Below are 26,366 nucleotides of genomic sequence, written 5' to 3' on the forward strand. Positions count from 1 at the left end.
GCGTCCACTTACACACCGATTCTTAACGAAACCATTTGGCCTTTCTCTCAACGCTGTTCTTCCCCCTTAGGGAGTGTCCGCCATCAAGTGCCTGAAGATGGGGGGTTTGTTGGTGGGTTCCGGAGCCGGATTGCTGGTCTTCTGTAAAAGCCCCAGCTACAAACCCATCAAGTAAGTTCCAGACTCCACGGGGTCGGGGTGGGGGAAAGACCCACCACAGGGAGGGCTGCTTAAAGCCGGTGACATTGCAATATTGCCAAAGTGACATTAGGTTAAACAGTTTCATCTTACTGTTAAAATGAGCGGTTGAAATCACAATAGCGGATTTCTTTGCCAATGAAAAGACAGTAGCTGATGTTGAATCAAGCCAAAGTAGATTAGCCCAGGGGACATTGCCCTTCTAATAAATGCATCAATCATTATTTCATTAACACATCAAGCCATGACAGAGGAAATAAGATGCTGTTTATAAAGGCATCCAGCAAATAACCTCAAATTTCAAACTTCCAGAATTTGTGCATTCAGTGAAATTTCTTATGCAGCAGGTTACGTGTCAGGCACTAATGCTAGTAGTTGATTCATTTGAATACAAGTTTTAATACAAATAGCCGGCCTTCACCAGCTACCTCCATATACCAGGTCCTATGCCATGTACTTTTCATGGACTATCTATCTAATCAATTGAAATGAAATGAAATAAAACTTCATCCATTGTCATTAACACGTATTTATGGAGTACCTCCGGCCAAACCAGTGTGCCAGATGCTATACTAAAAAATGAAATAAGATGCCGTCTTTGTCCTCCCAGAACTGACAGTCCGGTTTGGGGATAAGGTAACATACGCGTGAAAAAGGCCTTGTAATACAAGATAATATATAGACACAAATCTCGTGGTCCAGATAAAGTAAAAGGTATTGTGGATACCATAGAGGCGATCAGAGAAGGGGGTGACCCCACTGGGGTGGTGAGGTTGGGAAAGACACTCCCCAGAGGAGCAGAGGTGGAGTTCGAGCTCACCTTGAACCAAGCCAGACACCCCTGGATACGCTCCATATGCCCCCCCCCCCAGGTCTAGGGGATGCAGGAGCGCTAGCGAGTGGAGTGTAGAAAGAGCGTCAGCTGTCTTCATTCAGACACATCTGTGCCGCGCGTTCATTGCACACCAGATACGGTTCTAGGTGCCCTTGGGAGATAGCCATGAATAAAGCAAACAGAATTGAAGGGAAACGTCCCTGCCCCTCATGGAGCTGACGTTCCAGCAGGAGGGAAAAGACAGTCGTTTATAAAGTAAACAAGTCGTTACATCATCTTAGAGGGTGATGAGCGCAGGAGACAAATGGAGTTGGAGGTACACTAAGGGGGGATTAGGGTTGAAGGGGGACAGGAGACAGGTTGCAATGTTAAATTCCGTGCTCCAGAGAGGTCTTCTGGAGAATGTGTTCGCACCAGTTCTGTGTTTGCGTGCAGGGGAATAAGAGAGGGTTGCTTAGACTCTGGATATGTGGGGGGAGTGCACAAAATTAACCCCCTCCTTTGTGAACAGCTTGTTTTCAATACACGGTTATTCCCATCGTGATGAGGTTGATCAATTCAAGGCCATGATTATAGGGTTTGTGCTGTGCCTGTCCCCATACTGACCTTGTGGGACAGCATAGCCTCCCGTTGGAGGCAGTGATTTCTGTCTCCTTGGGGTTTCGTGGATTGGGAAAGTAGTTCCCATGCGAAGTCAGGAAGTAGTATGATGAAGCAGACCGCTGGAGTTCAGGGACCCCTGGCCTCGCCCCCGTAGCCCCGGGCTCCACCTTGTCTTCAAGGGAGCCCAGATGTCAACAGCCAGTCTTTCTATCGGCTGCCCTTCGGGCCTCATGCGCATTATCTCTGATCCTCACTGCGACCCTGCGAAGGAGGAATTATTCTGTGCTTGAGTGAAGTGAGGCTGGGAGATTTCTGGCAATTTCTCCAGGGTCAGAGAGCTCTATCTAGTTAGCGAAGAAGCCAGCATGTAACTCAGGGTCAGTCCTTTCTTCATTAACCGTTCTGTGTCCCATCAACAAATGGATCTTTGTAAAATGCTGCCTTTCCCACACTGACCCCTTGCAAGAGACTCTCCATTGCGTTCTTACTGTCAAAACTACATTAGTTGCAGAACAAGGCTGGGCTTTTAGGGATCCATTCATTTATATACTCTTTTTTTTTTTTTTAAGTTCATATTCATTAGATGTTTGGGAAGCAGAGGGATTTGAAATGTGGACAGAGAGAGACAAGAGGGCCTGAAAGTTCTGGTGAAGAGAGCCGCTATTAACATTTTGTTATTTCTTCTTGTCTTGTGTTTTTCGTATACAGTTTAAAACAATCGTACTTCCTTTGCGTACAAAATTTTATATTCTGGTTTATTTTTACTGGAGGCAAACGTCATAAACATTTTCAATATTAATGCCTTTTTTAAAAACGACTGTGATAAAATGTACATAATGTTTTAAACGTTGTTTTTCTGGCTAGGCAGATACCTTAAGAAGTTGCCTGCCGTCCCAAAGATGATTTAACCATTGCCTTACAATTGGGTATTTAGGTTGTTTCCAACCTTTTACTCTTTTCGATAAGGTTATGATAACCTCCTTTGACATAAAGGTTTCCCCTCCAGTTGTAGGATTATTTCCTAGAAATGGAATTAATTATTTAATTTCCATAATTGTTTGTGCCCATTGCCTTCCTGGAATGTTCCCTCTGTCCAGATCCTGCCTGTGTTCCACAACCCATTTTAGACTCTCTCTCCCTGAGGAAGCCCGCCGACTACTGTAAACCCTGCTAGCCTCTCCCTCTGCTGACCATGGGCCCCCAATATTCTGAGTCACTCCTGCCTTTCCAATTGTGTCCCCTCCCTGAAGGCGGGTCCCCAGGTCCTACACCTGACTTGTATCCTCTGTAACAAGTCCTCATTGATCGAGTGAATCTACTTTACCTTCTTGCTTCTCCATAAAGGAAAATTCAGCTACAAGGTGGCATCACGTCAATCACACTTCGAGGGGAAGGACACCAGTTTTTTGTAGGAACAGAAGAATCACACATTTATCGGGTCAACTTCACGGATTTCAAAGAGACTCTCATTGCCACTTGTCACTGTGAAGCTGTCCAGGACATTGTCTTTCCATTGTAAGTAGAAGAGCAAAGTATTTGGGCTCCTAAAATCAGTGAAAACATGGAGGTCTGAGGCAGTGTGCCAGGAAACTTAATTTTATCTTATTCACGCATTTTCAACATGTATTAATATGATTATGATCTTTTATCCTTAAATTTCTCAATTATAGTCAGTCATTTTAATAATAATCATCTAATATTAATTATAATAATAACTAGAAATATAATACTGGGGGCGCCTGGGTGGCACAGCGGTTAAAGCGTCTGCCTTCGGCTCAGGGCGTGATCCCGGCGTTCCGGGATCGAGCCCCACGTCAGGCTCCTCCTCTATGAGCCTGCTTCTTCCTCTCCCACTCCCCCTACTTGTGTTCCCTCTCTCGCTGGCTGTCTCTATCTCTGTCAAATAAATAAATAAAAATCTTTAAAAAAAAAAAAAAAAGAAATATAATACTGATGCTTTATTATTACTCAATAATTATTATTAACAATAATTATGTCTATTGCCTTCGCCCTGAGGCTACATGAATTTTCACCGTCCAAATTTGGGCTTCTTTACAGTGTTGGCTTTTCTAATAAAGCAAGCGTAGAAACTTTTCTGTTTTCCCAGTGCTATCTGGAAAAAGCTCACTAGTGCCTTTTTTCAAACGGCTTTCAACTCATTCGGTTTATGCCTCTTGGGTCTCCCGGACTTGGCCCGCTTAATGGCGGTGAACACAAGGGGTCTTCTGGACCTCTCCGTCATCTTCTGGATTTCTTGGTAAATCCCACCTGAAACAAGTGAAGCAATCACCCATCAGCAGTTTTATTTTATTTTTTTTTTAAAGATTTTATTTATTTATTTGACAGAGACAGCCAGTGAGAGAAGGAACACAGCAGGGGGAGTGGGAGAGGAAGAAGCAGGCTCATAGCGGAAGAGCCCGATGTGGGACTCGATCCCTGAACCCCAGGATCACGCCCTGAGCCGAAGGCAGACGCTTTAACGACTGCGCCACCCAGGCGCCCCACCATCAGCAGTCTTAATGTCAAAAAATTCATAGTTTGCCATTATTTGCTTTTTGAAACGCATTTTGTCTCTGGTGGCATTCATCCCATGAAGTTGATCAGATAATTTTTGCTCTGACCTTCCTCTAGTACGTAGCTTGCATTTACAAAACTCAGGATCATTGTTTTACAGGTAGCAAGACTCACTTTGAAAACTTGATGCTTATGATCATGAAACGTACTTTGGGTTCCCTGAGTCATTGCAATTGGCAGTTAGGTTCTTTGAAGTGTTTTTTTGTGTTTTTTTTTTAAGCATGGACCCCAACACAGGGCTTGAACTCGTGACCCTGAGATTAAGACCTGAGGTGAGATCAAGAGTCAGATGTTAACCGACCGTGCCACCCAGGTGCCCCTACAATGAGGTTCTTTTAAATGTTTCTAATAGTGAAAATGGCCAGTGCTTCCCACCAGGGGGATCTTTTTTGAGAATTGGTTGGTCATTTTCTTTCTGTCTTACTTTTTTCCCTCTTTTTCTAAGGAGCTCGTTAGAATCAATCTGTAAAACTATTTATCCCTGGGGCCTTTTATAAGATTAGGTTTTTAACTATTTTTTTTGAATTCTTTATTTTTTTATTTTTTATTATTTTATTTATTTATTATTTATTTATTTATTTATTTATTTATTTATTATTTTATTTATTTATTTATTTATTTGACACAGAGAGAGAGAACACTACCAGGGGGAGTGGCAGGCAGAGGGAGAGGGAGAAGCAGGCTCCCCGCCAAACAAGGAGCCCGATGTGGGGCTCGATCCCAGGACCGGGATCATAACCTGAGCCGGAGGCAGTCGCCCAACCAACTGAGCCACCCAGGCGCCCTATCTTTTCAAATTCTTATATAGTCATCGACCTAGTCAGGATTTGTAACCCCTCTTTTTCTCCCCTCCTCCTTTTTTCTTTTTCTTTCTTTCTTCTTTTTTTTTTGAAAACCAGCTTTATTGAAATAGAACTTACGTACCCTAAAGTGTACCCATTTAGAGTGTGCAATTCAGTGTAGGTCTTTCTGCATATTTACAGAGTCGTGCGACCATCACCATAATCTCATTCTAGGAGATTTCATTATCCCAAAAAGAAACCTATTGAGAGTCACTACCCATTCCCGCTTTGCTCTCTCCTCCTCTCCCCCTGCCGAGCTATGGACAAAACTGAGCTAAGAGGGAGAACGTGGGGTACGTGAACATCACGGACAAGCCGGCGTTTTTCCTTCCTTGTGGATTCAGCTGCGTTCATGTTCTCAGCTGCTATTACTTGGGATGCCAAGGCATTAATCTGTTGGGAAGAAGTATGTAGGAACGAAAGCAACCTCTGCAATATTCCACTATCATGTGCCTATTTGCCAATTGCATATGAGCTAATGCACGTTACAGAGACATGCACCATAGCAAAAGAAACTATGTCTCTTTCCAACCTATTGGTATTGTTTGGTTTTAGGTAAGTCTTGGTCTTTTCATAGAATTTAGTCCATTCATACTTATTCCTATCGAATGAGTTTATAGATATTTTCTACTTAACATGTTTCCTTTGTCGTGTATTTCCTTTTCTTGTCTTTTGTTGTGTTTTGATCATGTTTTTTTGGTCGTGCCTTCCCCTGCCTTACTTCACAGGACTTGGAAACTATTCACTGTATTTTTATTCACTTAGTGATTACCCTTGATTTTTTAATATGCATGTTTAAACGTATTTTTCTGCCAAAGACTAGAGTTCACCAACATCTATATCATATTTTCCAAAGAAACAAGAGTCTCAGCTTAGTTTATTTCCCTCTTTATCTTCCTCTCACCATCTCTTATGCTAACATTGATGAGAATTACAGAATTACATAGTTCTGAATTACATACAGAATTACTTACTGTCTTTTACAAATAATTACTTTTAGATTTTTTAAAGATTTATTTATCTGTTTTAGAGAGAGAAAGAATGCAAGTGGGGGAAGGGGCAGAGGGAGAGGGAGAGAGAGAATCTCAAGCAGACTCCATGCTGAGCACGGAGCCCGACACAGGGCTCAATCCCAGGACTCTGAGATCATGACCTGATCAAGAGTCAGCCGTCCAACTGACCGAGCCACCCAGGTGCCCCTAGTCCATTTCCTCTTAATGTAATTTTTGATATAGTGGATTGAATCCTCCATTTTGTTATTTGTTTTCTTTTGTTTCATCCATTCTTTGTTCTTCTAGTCTTTCCTGCCACCTTTTGCTTTAATCAAATGTTGTTAGCAGTCCATTTTAATTGCTCTATTGGCTTTCTACTTATATATCTTTGCATTAATTTTTTTTAGTGGTTGCTCTAAGGATGATGATAAGCATTTTTAATATATCGCAGTCTGCTTAGAGTTAATATTGAATGACCGGGTAATATGCAGTCTGGGAACTCTGCAACAGTTTCTTTCTCTTACCCCCACCCTTATTCTTAGTGCTGTTGTTTTCATGTATACGTATTACAATTATAAACCCATTAATGCCAAATCATAATTTTTGTTTTAAATAGTTATAAATCTTTAAGTCATAAATATATATATATGTTTGTTATAATAATTTATAATTATAAGATATATATATAAATATATGGTTTCTATTTCTCTGTTGATATTACCTGTCTGTTAATTCATTGGTACTATCATTTCCTTTAATTCTTTGAATGCATTTTAAATTAGTTGCTTTGAAGTCTTTGTCTGCTCGTCCAACACCTTGATCTACTTGGAGTCAGTTTCTTTTGACTGTGTTTTTCCCAAATCATTTTTTCCTATTTCTTTGCATGCCTGCTTACTTTTTGTTGAAAACTCAGCACGAGAGCTAATACATTGTAGTAACTCTGACTTCCGTAGTGTTCTCTGAGGATTCTTGGCCTCGACTCAAACTGCAAATTTTGTCTTTCTCATAGAATGCAGCAGCTGGCATTCTCATGGCTTCCCACTGCTCCTTTTTTTATACAGGTTCTTGGTACTTCTGTGGGCTTGCAGAATTTAGCATTCACTCAGGGATTTATCCAGAGATGAAGCTCGTCCTCTCTGTGGTGTCCTTGCTCCTAGGGATCTTCCCCTAATTTCCAGGTGTTGCTATGACCTCAGGCCCTGGCTTCTGATATTTTAAGCCTGTAAGGTCCAGCTTTCTGCCACCCAAGCTGAACACAGTTGGTGAATGTATTCAGTTAAAAAGGCAAAAAAAAAAAAAAAAATCTCTCAGGTTGATCCCATGTAGCTGTGTCTTCAAAAATAGACTCCTTAAAAAAAAAAAAAATCAATAGAATTTTTTTTTTAAATAAAGAAAAGTAGAGTCCTTTCTGGTCTCTATCGGTTTTTTCTTCTTTTTGGGTTTTCTCCCATGCATGTAGAATTTAGCTGTCAGATGGGAATTTGGGCAGTGTTTCTAATCTGAATTTAGGTTTTTACTCCGATGGATCTCTCGCTGCCAGGATTTCCCCTGTAAATTTTCCAGCCCTCAGCTCTGATCTCTGCACACTTTCAGCTAGAAAGGCTATGGTGTTTCTGCCACTTTCTTCTGTGGCTACCGTAGCTGGGGAAGTTGGGGGCACCCTCAGATTAGCCAGCAACACGGTAATGACCCTTAACCCTTTCCAGTTGCACTTTTACAAGAGCAAACACTTCCTGATTTCTGTGCACTTTTAAACGTTTTCAGCGTCTTTAGGATTCTAGGTTCTTTTTGTCGTTAATGCCATCCAGTGTTTCTAACCGTTGTCTGTGGGAAGGTTTGTGTGACCACATCACTGCTCCAACATTACGAGAAGTCCTCCCTCCTGGTGATTTTGATATTTTGTGTTTCTCTCCAGTTTTGTCTCTTCACAGATTTCATCTGGCTGATTTCTCTTTGTCCTCAAAGTTTCTGGTCTATTTGATGATAATCTGTCCTGCTTCCTTGTATCTAACTCTGCATTTTCCATCTCTACCCCTGTCTCTGTCCTCTGTATCTGGCTCTTCGTTTCACAGGCTTTTCGATGAGCCTAGTGCACCATCTTGATCCAGTCAGTTTGGACTTTTTCCAGAACTTAACCTTTCAGGTTCTAAACTAGAGACAACCAGCTACTTGAAAAGCTCAGGTCCGGATTCCTGAAGAAGTAGACTGTCCATCCAGGGTAGGGAGAGTTTGGGAAGTTCTCTAGGTACGCTCGTTCCGTGATATTTGGTTTTCACGAGGAGTCCACTTGCCTCTTTAAGAGCTCACTTTCCCCACAGAAGGGGGTTGTTCACTGAAGGTAGTGTCCTATATAAAGCCTCTCTTATTCTAAATGAACATTGTCTTCTAAGGTTGGCTTGATCCGATCAAGAAGCAAGCAGCACAATCTCCTCGGCTGTCCCCTTCCAGCACGCAACCTAAGTAGCCAGTCCAGCATTACAATTGCTTTTCTCTGAGCCCCAAATTAAATATATAGAAAAGGTCCGCTTATTTTTCTATTAATTCCAAAGCAAGTAGATCTTAAAACATGAGAGAGGGACTCTCTTTTCCTGAATGTGCTTTTGATGAAATGTAGACATTTCTTGAGAAGCATTTAACTTTAAGTTAACTCCTCCATAGAGACTATAAAGCTATAAACCGATATTTATAAAGTAGGTGGACTTTATTGTACCCCAGTAGTACTCCCTTTTTCTTATCCAAATTGGAATAATCTGTAATTTTTTTTTAAGATTTTATTTATTTATTCGACAGAGATAGAGACAGCCAGCGAGAGAGGGAACACAAGCAGGGGGAGTGGGAGAGGAAGAAGCAGGCTCATAGCGGAGGAGCCTGATGTGGGGCCCGATCCCATAATGCCGGGATCACGCCCTGAGCCGAAGGCAGACGCCTAACCGCTATGCCACCCAGGCGCCCCTGTAATTTTTGACATAATGGCGTTTTTCACTCAATTTACAAGTTGTCCTTAAAAAAAAAAAAAAGTGGGGGGCGCCTGGGTGGCTTAGTCAGTTGAGTGTCTGCCTTCGGCTCAGGTCATGATCTCAGAGTCCTGGGGTCCGGTCCTGTGTCGGGCTCCACGCTCAGCAGGGAGTCTGGTTCTCCCTCTGCCCCTCCCTCTGCTCGTGCTCTCTCTCTCAAATAAATAAATAAAATCCTTTTTTAAAAAAAGCAGACAGGTCAATTACCCTGGGCTTCACTTCCTTGTCCAGAATCTCCTGTTTTCTCACAACTAAGCAAAGTTCTGCTCTAGGTTATCTGCAGACGTGAATTCTGGCACCTGCGTCATTTTTCCCTTTGAAATCATAATGATTATCTGCTTTACAGGGAAAGTTTTTTTAGCCTCTGTTAATATCAGTATTCCACAGCCATATTTGATCTCCAGTCTACCAGGACATTTAAAAACTTTGCAATTGACATTTTCCTCTTGAGCAACTTTGTCCCAAACTGTCCTTTAGGCAAAGGGCTACAAAAGATGGTCCACGGATGACTTGTGGGCATCAAATGCCCTTTTATACAAAGTTTCTGTAAGACCGTCAGGCGTTGAGATCCTGGGTGCCTAGAAGGCATCCTTCCCCATATCCTTGCGCCATACGTCTGAGAGTCGAGCGTACATCTAAGAAACGGTGTGCGTCTTGTATGGCTGCCCCTCTTTATTCTCACGGTGGCTCCTTCGCAGCGGTACCACCGAGCTCTTTGCTACCTGTGCCAAGAAGGACATCAGGGTGTGGCACACGCTGTCCAACAGGGAGCTGCTGCGTATCACCGTGCCCAACATGACTTGTCACGGCATCGATTTCATGAGGGACGGCAAGAGCATCATCTCGGGTAATGTGGACATTCTGGGGCGTTGGCGTGGGCTCTGGCTGTGGCTGTGTACCTTGTTCTCCTTCTATGCTGGTCTCTCTATGTGGACACCCTGGGGCAGCCTCGTGCTGCCCACCCCTCCTTGCTTCTAATCCAGCCTCTCTATGGAGTCCCCTTCCAGCCTGGAGACTTTCCGAGCTCAGAATGACCAAAGAGCAATTTCGCTTCCCCCCAGCATTGCTGCATGTAGCCTGTCGCTTTCTCCACAGCAGGAGAATTCAGCGACTCGATTACCAAACAGATTTGAGGTCTTGGTCAGGACAGGGTGCCTGTGTTAGAACCCCTTCAGCTGTTAGAGAAAAACCTGATTTCAACTATGTTATGCCTCAGAGGGAATCCACTTTTAACTCCATTGATCCTCTCGTGCCAAAGTATTTTAACAGAAATTACAGACACCATCATATTCCACCTCCAAATACTTTAGTATGCATCCCTAAAAGTAATATTTTCCTATGAAACAGTAACTACTTAATATCCTCTTGTGTTCAACTCATATACAAATTTCCCCAGTGGTCAGAAAGCAAATTCTCTTGTTCACATCAGGGACGACTCAAGTGGAGTTTGTTTTTTGTTTTTGTTTTTTAAGATTTTGTTTATTTATTTGTGAGAAAGAGACCGAGTAGCATGATCGGGGGAGGGGCAGAGGGAGAGCGAGAAGCAGACTCCCTGCTGAGCAGGGAGCTGATGCGGGGCTCGATCCCAGGACCCTGGGATCGTGACCTGAGCCGAAGGCAGAAGCTCAACCGACCGAGCCCCCAAGGCGCCCCTCAGGTAGATCTTTAGGTGCAGCTGTTTAAATGTGACGTCAGGAGCCCATCTCATCTGGCCTCTTTCCTGGCTCTGTCTCTTCCCCGTTGGCTTCTCCCTTGGGCATGTCTTCCCACACAGTAGACGCCAGGAGCTCTTAGCTTCCGGCATTTGCCTCTGATGGCCCTCACCTCGGAGCATTTCTCATCATCTCCACCCTTGTCCCAGCCACCACCACCCCCTGGATTCTTCTAGTAGCTTCCTGCCAGGTCTCCCTGCTTCTTTTCTTGCCCACCACCCCTCTCCCCGACAGAAGCCAGGAATCCTCTAAGGTATAAGTCCAATGATGCCTCTAAGTCCCTGCACTTGCCCCCAAGGCCCTTCTTTCCTTCCCCACCTCCACCTTCTTACCTCCGATTTTGTCTCTTACCACCTGCCCCTTGTGGCCATGCTTGCTCTTTTGCTATCCCTCAGGCACATGATGCATAGCGCCTTTACTCTGGCTGTTTGGTGTGCCTAGGTGGTCCTGTCCCTGGGCAACCCCGTGACCCACTTGCTTCACCCCCTCACTTCCTCAAGTCTTTGCTGAAGTGGCATCTACCTTGAACATCTTCTTGAAAATTGCCCCCAAGTCAAGAGGTGACACTAAGGCCAGTGAGAAGGAGGCAGCCCCGTAGAGACCCGGGAGAAGAGCATTCCAGCAGGGGCAAAGGTCCTGAGGTGGAAAATTGCTTGGTGTGTTGGAAGACTAGAAAGATGCCAGTGTTTCTAGAGCCCAGTGGGTCGAGCTGGGGTCGGGGTTGAGGGAAAATGGTAGTAGAGGAAGGTGAAGAGCTAGGTAGAGAGTAGAGAGTAGTTACCATGGAGGATAAAGGAGTTGGGTTTTCATTGTTAGTGCGAACACTTTTTGAATCTTCTTGATCAAGGAGGTGACATGATTTTAAGTGCACTCAGGCCCCTGCATAGATAATTGATTAAGGGGAGCAAGATTCTGAGGCCAAGGAGGGAGCTGTTACAATCACCCAGGAGAGAGGTGCTTATGGCTTGGATGAGGGTAGGCCCAGTGGAGGGGTTGGGAAGTGGCCGGATTCGAGATGTGTTTCAACTGTAGAGCTGGTGGTGGGGCTTGCTGGTGGGTTGGACGTTGGGTTGGGTTGGGTGGGGCTGGGTGGAGGGAATAGAGAGGACTCAAGGATGACTTTGAAGTTCTTGGCTTAAAGAACCGGATGGTTGATGGCAACTTTTATTGAGATGGGGAAGATGGGGGGAGTCGGGGAAGGAACCTTAGGTTTAAAGTAGAGGGAAGGGTAGGAAGCCAACATGTGTTTGGAGATGTCAAATTCTCCGTCCCAGGTGCAATGTCAGCTAGCCAGTTGGAGGCACAAGATTCGCAACTCACAGGAGAGGCGGGAGCTGGCCTCCTTTCTTTCTCCCCACCCCAAATGTTTTCTCCCGGGATGGGGTACACCTAGAGGCAGGGATTCCTGGCAGCTGTGGGGGACTGGCCTCTCTCCTCCGCCACCCCCGCGGCTCCCCAGTCCTGACTCCTTTATGATGGAAGAGGGCCACAGTCTGCACAGAGAGTAGGAGTATACTGACCCTGCCTGCTTTTTGTGTCCCTTCCATGCCAGCGTGGGACGATGGTAGAATCCGAGCCTTCGCCCCAGAGACAGGCCGGCTGATGTATGTCATTAACAACGCCCACAGGATCGGAGTGACAGCCATCGCCACCACCAGTGACTGCAAACGGGTCATCAGCGGCGGCGGGGAAGGGGAGGTATGGTTTTTGAAGGCAGAATCTCTTTGCAAGAGCCCTCAGTTCAGAGCAACAGCCTTCTAGAAAATCACTAACTTGATTTTTTTTAACCTGTACCAGGAGTCAGGCAGGACCAAAGTAAGATTTTGAAGAAACCCTAAAATACATCATAAAGTAAAGTTCTAATAATACAAACACACATCTAGTATATTTGTTCACAAAAGGACATTTCAGATACAGACATGAAAGTGTTCTATATGGAATCGAGCTATGAATCTAAGTTAGTGTTTTGCCAGGGTTTGGGAATTACTGGTTCTTTTTTCCTTGAAAGGCTATGGTTATATAAATTGTCTTCATCATGTCTTTTAAAGGAGGCGCTATTTTTAGGCTCCATTCTTTCAACTACCCAGATGTATGACCGTTATTTTAAAGTCGTTACACTTGACCTTCCCTTCCATCATTCGGAGGAGGCTGAAACATCTTCCGTTCACACGTTTTTCTCAGCGCCTCCCCCTCCTCACTCCCCGGCTTTCTCCGCCCCCTCCCCCCCACAAGCCTTCCCTTCTGGAGAGAGGACATTTTCTTTTCCTTTCTATTCTTCATGCTATTATAGGAATAACTTATCAGGGAGGAGAAAGATCCAGCATCTTGATGTGACCTCTAACAGAGTTTGGGCCAAGCAGAGTCATGGCTGAGTGTGTGGGTTCTGGAGTCCTACTGCCTTTGCCCGGGCACAAATGTCACTTCTGCAACTTCCCAGCTGTGTGACCTGGGGCACGCTCTTCAACCTCTCTGTGCTTCCATTTCTTGGGCATAAAGGGAAGATAGCAATCAAGACTCCAGTTCGTGAGATATTTTGCACTACTGTGTGGCAAGTCTTCAAAATCTGCTATGCATCTTGCATTCAGAGCTCACGTGGCAGGTGCACCATGGGCACATCTAGTTCTGGACCCTCCCCTGCTCTCTGCCCACCACCCCCTCGAGGGCTTGGATCCCTTCCCTTAGCTCTTCAGCCACGCTGTTGCTGACGCCTGCAGCATCCTGGCTTGCTCCCCCACCCCTTTGGGGCATCTGCCTTGCTCATGCCCAGACTTGGCTTGGACCAGATCATCTGCTCCTAGGTGCCTGAGCCCCAGCCATTGAGAGCTGCGGGAGGAAATCCTACATTACAAATGCATCCATCGCCCTTGGCAATCTTTTCAGAACACCACATCAGCTCTTCCTCCCATTCCCCACTCAGCTATTACAGACCTTCCTTCCGGAAGACGTAGTCTTCAAGGTGTCTGTTAAGTGCTGGAGACCGGGGCTGCTGGTCAGCAGGTGTGCACGGGTGTGAATTCAGCAGTTCCCAGAATACTCAAGGACTTCCATTTTCATTGGTAAATGGCCTTGCCGGAGTTGCAAGGACCCCAGTCCCACCATCTTATCCCTTTCACCCCACAAACATACCTCAGACCCCTGCAGTCCCACAACTACAGGGCTAGTAATGCCCAGAACATCCAAAGCTCCAGGCCTGGGTGCCCACACCATATGAGTCAGAAAATCTGCGTACTACTCTTGCAGAAGACTGAATGTATAACTCCGCTTATAGTGGCTTACAAGATTGGAGAATTATTTGGACACAGCTCACGTGAGATAACTTCGTGCTTCCTCCTCTTCCTTATTAAAGAAACGGCTTAGAATGTTTCTCTTACGGGGCGCCTGGGTGGCACAGCGGTTAAGCGTCTGCCTTCGGCTCAGGGCGTGATCCCGGCGTTGTGGGATCGAGCCCCACATCAGGCTCCTCCGCTATGAGCCTGCTTCTTCCTCTCCCACTCCCCCTGCTTGTGTTCCCTCTCTCGCTGGCTGTCTCTATCTCTGTCAAATAAATAAATAAATAAAATCTTTAAAAAAAAAAAAAAAAAAGAATGTTTCTCTTACTTCGTTAATGGCTACTTTCTCCTTTCAGGTACAAATCAGTTAGTCCGTTATCACTTATCCTAACCCTCCTTTCTAGCCGGGTGTTCACCCGGACCTACTAGTCTCGTATTCTTGTGTTGTCTTATGTTACTCACGTAAGATAATCTCTGCCTTTCTTCTTTTCCACAAGTCCAGCGTACTCGTGATAAGAAAGTGTAAGCATCTGACCACATTATTGTGTTTTCTGGTACAGTCGTGACAGGTTTATTACAGGACATACACTGACTTTCCTCTTACGTATCCTTTTTATTACAGTTAAAGCACCCTATTGACTGTTTTGAAATTTTGTGGGTAGGACCTATGACCTATGATATAAATGCCACTCAGGACAGCACGGGGGGGGTGGTCAGAAAATATTTGTTGTAGAAAGTGGGTCTTGGCTTTGATGAGGCTGGGAGCCATCAATCGGAAATGATTAAAACCCGAGCAGCTGGTGTGACATTGAAATATGGCTCTGGGTCCCCAAGAGCCTTCCTGGTGGCCCCGGACGCCTGAGAGCAACGCTCAGCAGAACGGAGCAGATAGGCTATTCTGTTTGGTTTCACAGCAGGTGCCTGATACATTTCTCAGCCTGAAAAGTATTTGTAGCTCTAGGACCATTGTAGCATTTTCCTGGCTCCGTGGAAGAATATTCCTGCTCTGCGGCTTAGCATTCCCACCCCACTCAACTGAGGCAAGAAGAGGGAATTTAAAATGACAGGCACAGCAGAGCTGAAAAAGCTCTTGGAACATATATACGTGTGTGTGTGTGTGTGTGTGTGTGTGTGTGTGTGTATTTTTTTAATCCCTTCCAAAGTCACAAGCTTGTGTTGAGAGCCTGTGCTTTGTGGCTTTCAGGTGAGGGTCTGGCAGATTGGCTGCCAGACCCAGAAGCTGGAGGAGGCCCTGAAGGAGCACAAGTCCTCCGTGTCCTGCATCAGGGTGAAGAAAAACAACGAGGAGTGTGTCACGGCCAGCACGGACGGGACTTGCATCATCTGGGACCTCGTGTAGGTACCCGTGATGGGGAGGACAACACGACACAAAACTCAGGTGTTGCCGCATTTTATTGAACTTGGGGGCAGATTCAAACGAAGGGTTGACATCTTCTCTAAAGCGACAGTAGAGGGATGTTATCTGAGGCCACTCCTCTCTCCGTGGCTGTTTCCAGATGCTGGTAGAAAGGGTACAGTTTCCCGGAAGGGCTGGATGTTAGAAGATTCTGGAAGCACAGGGAGGTAGCTTTCCGGCCGCACATAGGGAAGCCTGATTGAACTTCTCCGAACGCAATTCTAAGAACTCCCCCTAAAAAGGGAGAAGGGAAATGACGTTGTAGGCAGTTCCTCTTGTCGTGTCACCCAGAAGGAGCCTGCCACGCACAGTGGAAGGGGGGAGTGGCGTGAATTTGTCCTTCCCCTTTGCCAGCCTCACTCCCAGGGTCCTCTCAGGCTGGAAGATTGTCATGGCCCCTGGAGAGCGCCTGACTCCAAGCAAACCAGACCAAAGCACGTGTACTTTACTGTTGGACTGTTGGAATCATACAAAGGATTTTCAAGGGCATTTTTTTTTTTGTTTTTACTATAAGCATTTTAGCTGTGTGTTTTTTATTTGGAATTAGACCCTATTCCCTTAAAGCTCTCTTCGCCCAGCCCCTCTCTACCACTCCTAAGATGCCTTGCCTCTGCGTATAACCTCATTAGAGAGACTCAGAATAAGTCCAGAGGCAGGAGAAAAGAGATCTAAATATAGAGAACGGATATAGGTATTGCCAAAGAATACAGAACATTCTAGATTGGAGAGAAGAGAATGGGCATTAAGGCAAAGGCAGAACACTTTTTTTTTTTTTTTAAGATTTTATTTATTTATTCAACAGAGAGAGAGACAGCCAGCGAGAGAGGGAGCACAAGCAGGGGGAGTGGGAGAGGAAGAAGCAGGCTTATAGCGGAAGAGCCTGATGTGGGGCTCGATCCCATAATGCTGGGATCACGCCCTGAGCCGAAGGCAGACGCTTAACAACTGTGCCACCCAGGCGCCCCAGAACACTTTTTATTTAATGCATTAAAAAAAACCCAAAAACCGGGCACCTGGGTGGCTCAGTCATTAAGCGTCTGACTTCGGCTCAGGTCATGATCCCAGGGGTCTGGGATGGAGCCCCGCATCAGGCTCCCTGCTCAGTGGGAAGCCTGCTTCTCCCTCTCCCACTCCCCCTGTTGTGTTCCCTCTCTCGCTGCCTCTCTCTCTGTCAAATAAATAAATAAAATCTTTAAAAAAAAACAAAACCAAAAAAAACCCCAAAAACCAAAGCAAACCCGCCTCCCAGTCCTGTGTGTCTCTCACTCTGATGCGTGTATGAAGCCCCTGGAGAGCTTGCCAACATGTGGATTTTTACTGAGTAGGTCCAGAGGGCTGCTTGAGATCCTACATGTCTAACCAGCTCCCAAGGGATGCCCCTGGTTCAAGGACCACACTTGCCAGAGGTCTTGGCCTCCACCGGAACTCCCCGTTTGGGAGCACACATAACTAGAAGGGAGGGCATGTCCAAGCTGATTTCCGTGGATTGTCTGTGGCCACCTGGAATCCTGAAGGGCTCCCTGCCGCACCGCGGGAATATTTGGCTAATTTGTGCCCAAACCTTTAAAAAAACAGTCGGCCCAGGTACCAGGCTGTTTGGAGACTGCTGTATTAAGAACAGCTGTGCAGAAGGGGCATGTTTTCAGCCCTCGGAGGCCGGCCTGTGAGATGCCCACCGATCTCCTGGAGGCGATAAGCCCTACGTACGTATCTGATGCAATGGTTTCCAGCCCGTGCTGCACGTGAGAATGAGCTGGGATGCTGATGAAAAGTGCCCATCTGTGGGCCTCATCCCACCTGCTAGATCCAAACCCCAAGGGCCAAACTCAGTAATACCCGTGGTTAAAAAGGTATCCCCGCTACCTCGCCACTCAAGTGGTAGGAACCCGGACTCCAGCGCGGTGGCCTCAGGAATAAGGCGGCTTGTGTGGAAGACAGCAGAGTGACTCTGAATTCAGCTTCTCCTACCTGGAAAGGCTTCCCCTGGAGTTCCGTGCTTTGTCTTCGGGAAAGGGCCCACCCGGGGTCTTCCGACTACCCCGCAGGTGCACCGGGAGGACGCCAAAGTGGAGTGGGCAGTCACCAGAAGTCTGTCTGGGGTAGAGAAACCAACGCAACCCAAGCTTGTACCAGGTCCCACCCGAGCAGTACATACATCTTCTAGGGAAGGGCAAGTCACAGCTTTGCGTCTCGTTTTCAGACGTCTCCGGAGGAATCAGATGATCCTGGCGAATACCTTATTCCAGTGTGTTTGTTACCACCCCGAAGAGTTCCAGATCATCACCAGCGGGACAGACAGAAAGGTAAGCACTCCCAGCAGGAGTCAGGATCCTTCCGGGACCCGACAGAAGCAGCCAAGGGTTGTGGCCCAGGGAGCCGGCGCTGGACTCGAGCCCCACGAGGTCAGAGCGCAGTCTTGCTGCGGATCAGCTGTTCCGCTTTGGAAATGACGATCCCCTTCCCGTGTCTTTGCTTCCTTGTCTGCAAAGTGGACGTGATACCGCTGACCTCACAGCGTGGCAGCTCGCATGAAAGTCACGCTTGCCTGTCATACCGACAGCAGAGGGCCTGGCACGTAGTAGCTGCCCAATAAGTACTGGTTTTCATTAGTAGGGAATTTCTGAGGCTAGAACCCTATTGCCCATCCCAGTGGTGCCTTTGGCTAAGTTCAAAGCGAATGACAATAGAGTTCTTATCTCTTGTCCCATCATCAACGTTGTACTACAAATCGTATTAGGGGGGAGCCCATGTCCTTCGGTAAAGATTGGTCCCTCTTTGGGGGGAGGAACCTTCCCTCTTGAAGCAAACAAAAGGCTTCAGGAGAGACGCGCATGGAGGGGCAAGGATGTTAGGGTGTCATGTACCCTCCTGGCCACATCAGATCAGCAAGGTCTCAGTCTAATTAGCTGCACATCCAATGAATGGATTTGGAGCGCCCTAATTCAGACTTTGAGATCACTGAAGAAGAGATTGTGCATTTATCTTTTCACGGGCTACAGAAAAAGTTGAGCAATTTATAAAAATAACTGTAGGAAAAATACTAGAGGGACCTGGCTCTGCTCCCCCAACACCAAAGATAGAATCTAGGGATGGGAGCAGGGGGTGCCTGGGTGGCTCAGTTGGTTAAACGTCTGCCTTCTGCTCAGATCATGATCTCAGGGTCCTGGGATCGAGCCCTGAGTCAGGCTCCTGCTCAGCGGGGAGCCTGCTTCTCCCTCTGCCCCTCCCCACCCCCACTCGTGCTCTCTCAAATAAATAAATAAAATCTTAAAAAAAAAAAAAAAGAATCTAGGAATGGGGCTTTTCCCTGTTTAAGCTGGCCAGGTGATTGGGAACTACTGTCCGAAGATATTTTGTCATAAAAATGCAAGAAATGCCCCCCAGTGTGGGCCAGGGTTTGTGTGACACAGACTGTTTAGGGGGCCCAGAGTTCTGCCTCACTTTAGTCTCTGTAGGTTGGCCTTGCTAGTTCCTTTGTGTCTCGCCCACCCAGCCTGGCTTACATCTGCCCACCCCCAAGCCCCCAAGCCCATTTCACTTCCGGTCTAAGCAGGCTTCCTCTTGGAAATGGGGAGGTGAGGGGGCAGAAAGGATATTAGGAAGTTAATGATGACGTCACCGTAAATGCTATTAGAACATGGTTCCTAAAGCTTCTAGATTTGTGTCCTGTGTCCCATGTTCCAGGGACTGGAATGGCTTATGAGTTTATGAGACTTGAAACAGTCTACTGTCCTCACCTGGGAATTGTCACCAAGAATATTCAAAGCATAAATCATGAATCGGTACAACTACCATAAGGACTGGGGACATGACGGTGTTCTTGCTGTCAGGGAGCTGACCAACTTTCCATGGTCATCGTAGGCGGGAGGGGATGAATTGGACGGACACTTGGCAATGAACCCGCCCATGAACAACGGGTTAATACGTGAACCACACGGCATCAGATGGTGAAAGGGATAAAAAGGAAGCAGAACAGGTTACAGGATCCTGGCTCGGGGGACGGAAGCTGCTTTAGCTAGGATGGTTCTCTTTAGCTAGGAAGGTCTCCTTAAGGCGGTGACCCCTGAGCTGAGGCCTAAGTAGCGGGGGACCTCGCCATGCTCAGCTCTCGGGGAAGACCGTCCCAGGCAGAGGGTAAGCTTGAGGGAAAGCCGAGGCACCATCAGGCTGCCCAGAAGAGGTTCACTAAGACTTTGGCCAAGAGAGCAGGCAGTTAAGCACCAGCTACGTAAGTGGGTGTGATCCCGAGAAACGAGGGTTTGGGCATGCGTCTATATTCCTTTACACTTTTACTGTGAAAACGTCATAGAAGTCAACAGAAAGTCAAACATCAATAGAAATTAATAAATTAGCTAAAAAAAAATTTTTTTAAACAGCATACACAGTCTCTAGCTAGATTCAGAGGAATACAGATTCCTGGCATAGTGACCTGAACAGCAAATTTCTATCAACACGAAATAAGAGGAGGCGAAATGCGTGCCCAAGTTCGCACTCCCGAGTCCTGGTCAAGTGCTTCGTTTAGAAAGAAATTTTCTTGGGGCGCCGGGGTGGCTCAGTCAGTGAAGCTCCTGCCTTCTGCTCAGGTCATGACCCCAGGGTCCTGGGATCGCGCCTGGCGAGCCTGCCTCTCCCTCTCCCTCTGCCCACAGCTCCCCCTGCTTGAGCTCTCTTTTTCTGTCAATAAGTAAATAAAATCTTTAAAAAAACGTTCTCTTTGAATAGGTTGTACATTTACAAGGTTCAAAGTTCAAAGAGTATAAAAGGTATATTCAGAGAAAAATCTCCCTCCGCTGAGCACTGCCCCCCCTCCAATCCAGGAGGGGACCACATTATCAGTTTGCCTCTAGACCCCACCCTGGGGGATGTTTCACTGCTTTGAGGCAGAAGAGAAAGGTGGAAATAGGGTGAGGTGGGGGAGAGCGTGCGGTCAGCCGTAGGGACCAGCCTGCAGAACTCTCTGGGCTGCTCATTCCCCCAGCAGCCGGAGGGGATGCTTCCCTTCCCCCAGGCCCTCCTCTAAGAGCTGAACTGGGAAAGTGGATGCTGTGGCTGTTTTGTTTACAGCTTGCCTCGGACTCCCAAGCACTTCGTCTCACCAAAAGCACCTTCTGTCACCATCCAGGCTTACTGGCACAGTCACCGTCTCTCTAAATAGAATGCAAATGTAAAAACCAACGCTAAAAATATGAAAATGCCTTTCTCCGCCCCCTGCTTGAGCCTATTTATAATTTCAGCCGATCTCTCCTCCCAGGGCGTATTTTTGCCACCTTCTATATAAAGTGGAACCATCCTCTGTTAGCGGGCAGGCGCGCGGAATGCTCCCACCGGGCCGAATCCTGCCCGATGCTCCTTTTCTGAATTCCAGATTGCCTACTGGGAAGTCTTTGATGGGTCAGTAATCAGAGAGTTGGAAGGTTCCTTGTCTGGGTCCATCAATGGGATGGATATCACCCTGGAAGGAGTACACTTTGTCACAGGTGAGTCCTGGGGTGGCAAAAGGAAGCCCAAGCCTGCTTATTTAAATGGGAACCTAGAACTCCCTAGAAGGTGGGCGGCAACAGGAAGTGACGACAGAAGTGTCTACAGAACCCCGTGGTTGGAGTCCGGCCCGAACACTGCAGTCGGTGTGGCTGGAAAAGAAAGTTCCAGAAGTCACACTTCAGTGGGAGGAAATGTCTGCCCATGAGCCTTGGGGCACATGGAAAAGCCAACCTTTTACATTGCTTCCTTTATTTGGTGGTGGCATTGATGACAGAAATGGGCCTTTAAATTCCGGATTATCTGGCATGCCTTGCTCTGTCATTTCCTACGAAAGTCTTAAATGCCAGGCTTTTAAATCAGCATTTCCGTGGAGGAGGGGCATTGACCATACTACACACCTTGTAGGACATCATCGATGATCATTTCCTGCCAGGCCCTGATTCTTCAGGACATGACAAATAAATGCTCCGAATTAATTAAAGTTTCACAAGCACGTTTACTTACAGCACGGTGTGACCCCAACCACACACACAGGTGCATATGTATGCAAACCTATATCCTTGTAGCGAAAAGACTGGAAGGAGTGAAACCAAAGCTGTCCTCAGTGGTTATTTCTGGGCTGCGGGCTAAAAGGGGAGGTCACCTCTTTGTACTTCTTTCCCCCAAATTTACTACAATAGACCAAGATTTTTATAATCAAGGAAAAGAGCTCCTCTGCAGATAGATTTTTCTTCCCTTATGTGGGAACGTGGGGAATGTGTTGAAAATTATCTAGTTACTTGAAATCCGGGCGGTCCCTCCCTACCCTGTTGCAGCAATGCCATGCACCTGCTTGTCTTTTTCAGGTGGAAATGACCATCTGGTCAAAGTGTGGGATTATAATGAGGGTGAGGTGACTCATGTCGGGGTGGGACACAGCGGCAACATCACCCGCATCCGGATAAGTCCAGGAAATCAGTACATCGTTAGCGTAAGTGCTGATGGAGCGATTTTGAGGTGGAAGTACCCATTTACCTCCTGAGGCCGCGGAGACTTCTGGATCCGCAGCACTGCCCACGGCTCTGTCGCAGGTTGACCTTAGATAACTCTTAAGACTGGTTTTAATTTTTCACATCCATGATTCTGTGCTTTCGTCAAAATATTTTTATCTTGAAGTTTCTCTCTTTCTTCATAGGATGCATTCTACATTTTTACGTTGTGTGTCAAAATGGGGATGTGTTCAAGACTACGTTGTCCAGACTGTAATTCAAAGGATTTTTATTATGAATAAATTCCCAATTGTTGGTTTCCTGTTCTTTTTTTTTTTTTAAGATTTTATTTATTTATTTGACAGAGAGAGACAGCCAGCGAGAGAGGGAACACAAGCAGGGGGAGTGGGAGAGGGAGAAGCAGGCTCATAGCGGAGGAGCCCGATGTGGGGCTCGATCCCGGAACGCCGGGATCACGCCCTGAGCCGAAGGCAGACACTTAACCGCTGTGCCACCCAGGCGCCCCTGGTTTCCTGTTCCAATCTCTGCTCCATGACGGCAAAACCCACGGCCCTTCTGCATAATTTGTCCACGGACAGCACTGCTGTCATTCTCTGAAAATAAGAAGGGTCTGCTTACCTTCGTAATCAGCCTTTCATTGGTCAAGTTACAATAGGGCAAGACTTGGTTTGACTACAGATCTAGGATTTTAGGATCTTCCTTCCTTCCTTCTTTCCTTCCTTCCTTCCAACTCTCTGAGCCTCTGCTTGGCCTTTCCTAAAGCGAGAATACCTGCTTAAAAGGTTATTTTGAGGATTAAGTGAGAGAATGTGTTAAAAAGCTTCAGCAGAATCCCTGACGGAGTAGACAGTGAAACATGAATTTTTCTCAAAGAAACCGAGCGTTCTTGGGGATCCTGGGGTAACCATCAAAGGTGAAATGTCATAGATTATTTTCTGGGCAAGGGAGTGGACCTTGTGTATTAATCATCCAAATGGGTATCTTTTTTTCCAGAGAGGGTAAACCATGGCATTTTTCAGAAACACTTCAAGTCTCCAATGCACAGTACACTTTTTTGTTCTAAGCCTGTTCTTCATCCTTAAAGTAATGCTTCCCTTTTTTTTTTTTTTTTTTTTTTTTTTGCATCAGGTCACCTTTTGGGGCCCTATTTGACACATCAAGGCAGATATTTTAATAAGTGATCACTTATCAAATAAGTAACGTTTCAGGGTGTTGATGCGTCCTGCTGATGTCTTTTTGAGCCAGAAATTGATGAGAAATTCGTCTGCAAGACTTTGCCTGATTAATTATAAACCTGACAGTTACAGGGTCAAGGGAGCCGAGGCCCCCAGGGTCACCCAGGGAACCAAGGGCGGGGCAAGGCCAAGCCAATTTTGATTGGGCACCAATTCAGCGAGGGGACCGCACAGGGGGCGCGCCTGGGAGCGGGAAAACTTCTGCTAAGCAAACTCTGAGGTTGGAAAGAGCCAACCTGTGGGCTCGGCAGTGCGCAGAGCCGGGTCGAACTCCGGTTTCCTGGCCTCGGTACAGGCGCGAACCTCCCTGGGCCCGCTTCTCGGCCAGCTGAAGCGAGGACGGTGAAGTCTCGCTTGCAAGTTCTAAGGAAGCGACTCTGACCTGGTCTGCAGTTTAAACAAGCAAACCACAGCCATCCCGGATGATTCTTCCCAGGCCAACGCGCGGCTCCCAGTTCTGGAAGGCCTCACGGACGGGGCAGACGGGCTGGAAGGAGGTGGCGCCACCTGTCCGCACACACCTGCTCCTGCAGGTGGGAGGACCCCGCGGTGCACTCCCCGCGCCGGTCCCCGCTCCCGGTGCGCGTCTCTCGCTGCGCCAGAGGCTGCCCTTTGGTGAGTCTTCCTTTCCCTGTTCTTCATATTCACCTGCACGTAATTTCCAGAAACCCAGGCTAGCCGGGGCTGGGCAATCCCCAGGCGCTTTCAGATGTCTCACCCCTCTACTGTTCCACAGCTTGCAGGCTGGCGGGAGTGGGAGTGAAATTCGGGGCGTCGGTTGGTAAGAGGTAAGGAAGGGTGGGGACCCGGAGCGGGCAAGTCCCGCGCCTCCGCTCGCGGGGCGGCGCCGCGGGGCCGGGCCCCGCGGGGTGGGAGAGGTGGCGCTGCCCTGGGCGGGCCCTGCGGCCGGATTCCCGCGCGGGGCGGGGCAGCTCCGCCCCTGGCTCCGCCTCCGCCCGGTCCCGGCACACCTGGCCCGCAGGTAGCCGGCGCCCGCCGCCTTTCCGGGGCGGTCAGGGCGGGTTAGTTGCGCGTCCGCCTTGCGGCCGGAGGGCTCGGCTCCGGGGGCGCGCGGGCGGGAGCCATGGACCCGGGCGCGGGGGCCGCGGCGGGAGAGGGGCCGCCCGCGCCCCGGCCCCGTCGCCGCCGCTCCCTGCGTCGCCTGTTCAGCCGCTTCCTGCTGGCGCTGGGCAGCCGCTCCCGCCCGGGGGCCTCGCCGCCCCGGCCGCGGCCCCAGCCGGGACCCCGCGATGGCGACGGGGACGGCGAGGGGGGCTTCGCCCGCGCGCCGGGCCCCGCCCCAGCCGCGCGCGGGAGCCCCGGGGAGGAGCGCCCGCCTGGCGCCCAGCCCCAGCCCCCGGCCGGCGACGGCGCGCGGCCCCCGGGCGCGCAGGGCTTGAAGAACCACGGCAACACCTGTTTCATGAACGCCGTGGTGCAGTGTCTCAGCAACACGGACCTACTGGCCGAGTTCCTGGCGCTGGGGCGCTACCGGGCGGCGCCGGGCCGCGCCGAGGTCACCGAGCAGCTGGCGGCGCTGGTGCGCGCGCTCTGGACGCGCGAGTACACGCCCCAACTTTCCGCCGAGTTCAAGGTAGGCAGCGCGCCCGCCACCCGCCCCGGCCGCTGGGCCGAGCCGCGCGCCCCATCCGGAAAGGGTCTTCTGGGGGCCTTCAGAAGGCACCCAGAGCTGCAGCTCGGCTTACCGCCTTTGTTTCGAGGTGATTTGTTGGGCTCTTGCTTGCAAACGTCTTCTCTGTGAATTTCTCCCAGGTGGTTTTGGGGGGGACGGGGGAGTCGATGTGAGTGTATTGAGCATTTTTGCATTCAACAAACATTTGTTGAAGTACTGAAGGCCTTTGGGTCGCGGCGGCGTTCTAGCGCCACGGGCACTTTCCAGTCTGGAGGGGTGTGGTGTGCGAAGCCTGACTCCCAAGGCCGGGGCCTCGGAGGGAGGGGATGCTGGCGTTTAGATCTGACCAGAGAGCACCGGAGCCGCAGGCCTGGAGGCGCGAAAAGAAAGCTAGGTGGTGTGGGGCGTGGATGAGGTTGGTCAGACCCTGCGAGGCCTTGGAAGCAGTGATAAGGAGTTTGGGTTTTATTCTAAACCCAGCGGAAGCTGAGATCCCGTGGGCTGGGTACTGTGCTGAGTGCCCCGGGGAGGCAGTGGGTGTGTGCTATATTGGCGATGGCATCTTTTTTCTTTCGTTAAATCGCCCACCGTGCCTTGGTTTGGGGCTGCTTTCGCTGGCCCCCGGATCCCGGTCTACTTACCCTACGCTGCCGAGTCATAAGGCGCTGGAAGTGATGTATGTCACGTCACCCGGGGTTAAGCAGCGGGTTTGGGATCCCAGTTGGATTTCAGAGTTCCTGATAATTTATGCACATGACTGGCTTCCTGCTGAAAAGCCACAGCCCTGGGCAGAGAGCTGAAGCTCCCCATAGACTAGCGATTGTTCTTGGGGGAGGGGGAACCTGTCAGTGTTCATTCCACAGGCATCACCGCTCTTGAGTTTCAGCCTGAAAAAGCAAGCCAGGCCGTGTGACCCACAGTGCCAGCCTCCCCTTTCCTCCTGCTTCCACCACTAAAGCTCTGTTCTGCAGGGGTCAGCGGGTCAACTGAGTGTCATTCACATCTCCTTTTGGCAACATTCGCCTTCTCAATAATGAGACAGTACCAGTAGTCCCCCCTTTATGCTTGGGGGGTACATCCCAGGACCCCCGGTGGGTGCCTGAAACCATAGATAAATACCAAGCCCACGTAATGCTGTGTTTCTTCCTATACAAACACACCTGCGGTAAAGCGTCATGATGTTAGGTACCGTCGTCGTCGGAGATGAACAGCAGTAACTCAGCATAAAAAAGAACAGTTACAACTACATACCGTAATAAAAGTTACGGGAACGTGGGCTCTCTCTCTGCAGATATTGTATGCTGTACTCACCCTTCTGGCGAGGATGCGAGGTGATAAAATGCCTAGGTGATGAGGCCAGGCGAGGCCAGGGATGTAGGCATTGCCACCCTTCTGACCTAAGTCAGGAGGATTGCCTGCTTCCCTACGGAGTTTTGACCTCCAGTGCCTGAAACCACAGAAAACTTAGGATGTGGGGAGCTAGTGTAGGGTATAGTGGTTAAGAGCAAGGTCTCTGGAGCTTTGTGACCTCAAGCAAGTTACCAAAAAAAAAAAAAAAAAAAAAAAAAAAAA

General features: G+C 48.3%; 2 protein-coding genes across 2 annotated transcripts in view; both read left to right on the top strand.

Annotated features, from left to right (window-relative positions):
- Window positions 1–22,151, top strand: part of CFAP52 (cilia and flagella associated protein 52) — a 40,035-nt gene extending 17,884 nt beyond the window's left edge. The window contains exons 7-14 of the mRNA XM_008688004.2: window positions 71–171; window positions 2,981–3,151; window positions 9,757–9,905; window positions 12,323–12,468; window positions 15,244–15,395; window positions 17,657–17,759; window positions 20,822–20,933; window positions 21,783–22,151. Coding sequence (XP_008686226.1) covers window positions 71–171; window positions 2,981–3,151; window positions 9,757–9,905; window positions 12,323–12,468; window positions 15,244–15,395; window positions 17,657–17,759; window positions 20,822–20,933; window positions 21,783–21,958 — 1,110 coding nt within the window. The 3' untranslated portion in view covers window positions 21,959–22,151. The remainder of the gene's footprint in view (window positions 1–70; window positions 172–2,980; window positions 3,152–9,756; window positions 9,906–12,322; window positions 12,469–15,243; window positions 15,396–17,656; window positions 17,760–20,821; window positions 20,934–21,782) is intronic.
- A 2,094-nt stretch (window positions 22,152–24,245) lies between these two features.
- Window positions 24,246–26,366, top strand: part of USP43 (ubiquitin specific peptidase 43) — a 48,700-nt gene continuing 46,579 nt past the window's right edge. The window contains 1 exon segment of the mRNA XM_040630029.1: window positions 24,246–24,755. Within this exon segment, the coding sequence (XP_040485963.1) occupies window positions 24,246–24,755 (510 nt within the window).

The sequence above is a fragment of the Ursus maritimus genome, unplaced genomic scaffold, assembly GCF_017311325.1.
Source record: "Ursus maritimus isolate PB19 unplaced genomic scaffold, ASM1731132v1 scaffold_14, whole genome shotgun sequence".
Lineage (NCBI taxonomy): Eukaryota > Metazoa > Chordata > Mammalia > Carnivora > Ursidae > Ursus > Ursus maritimus.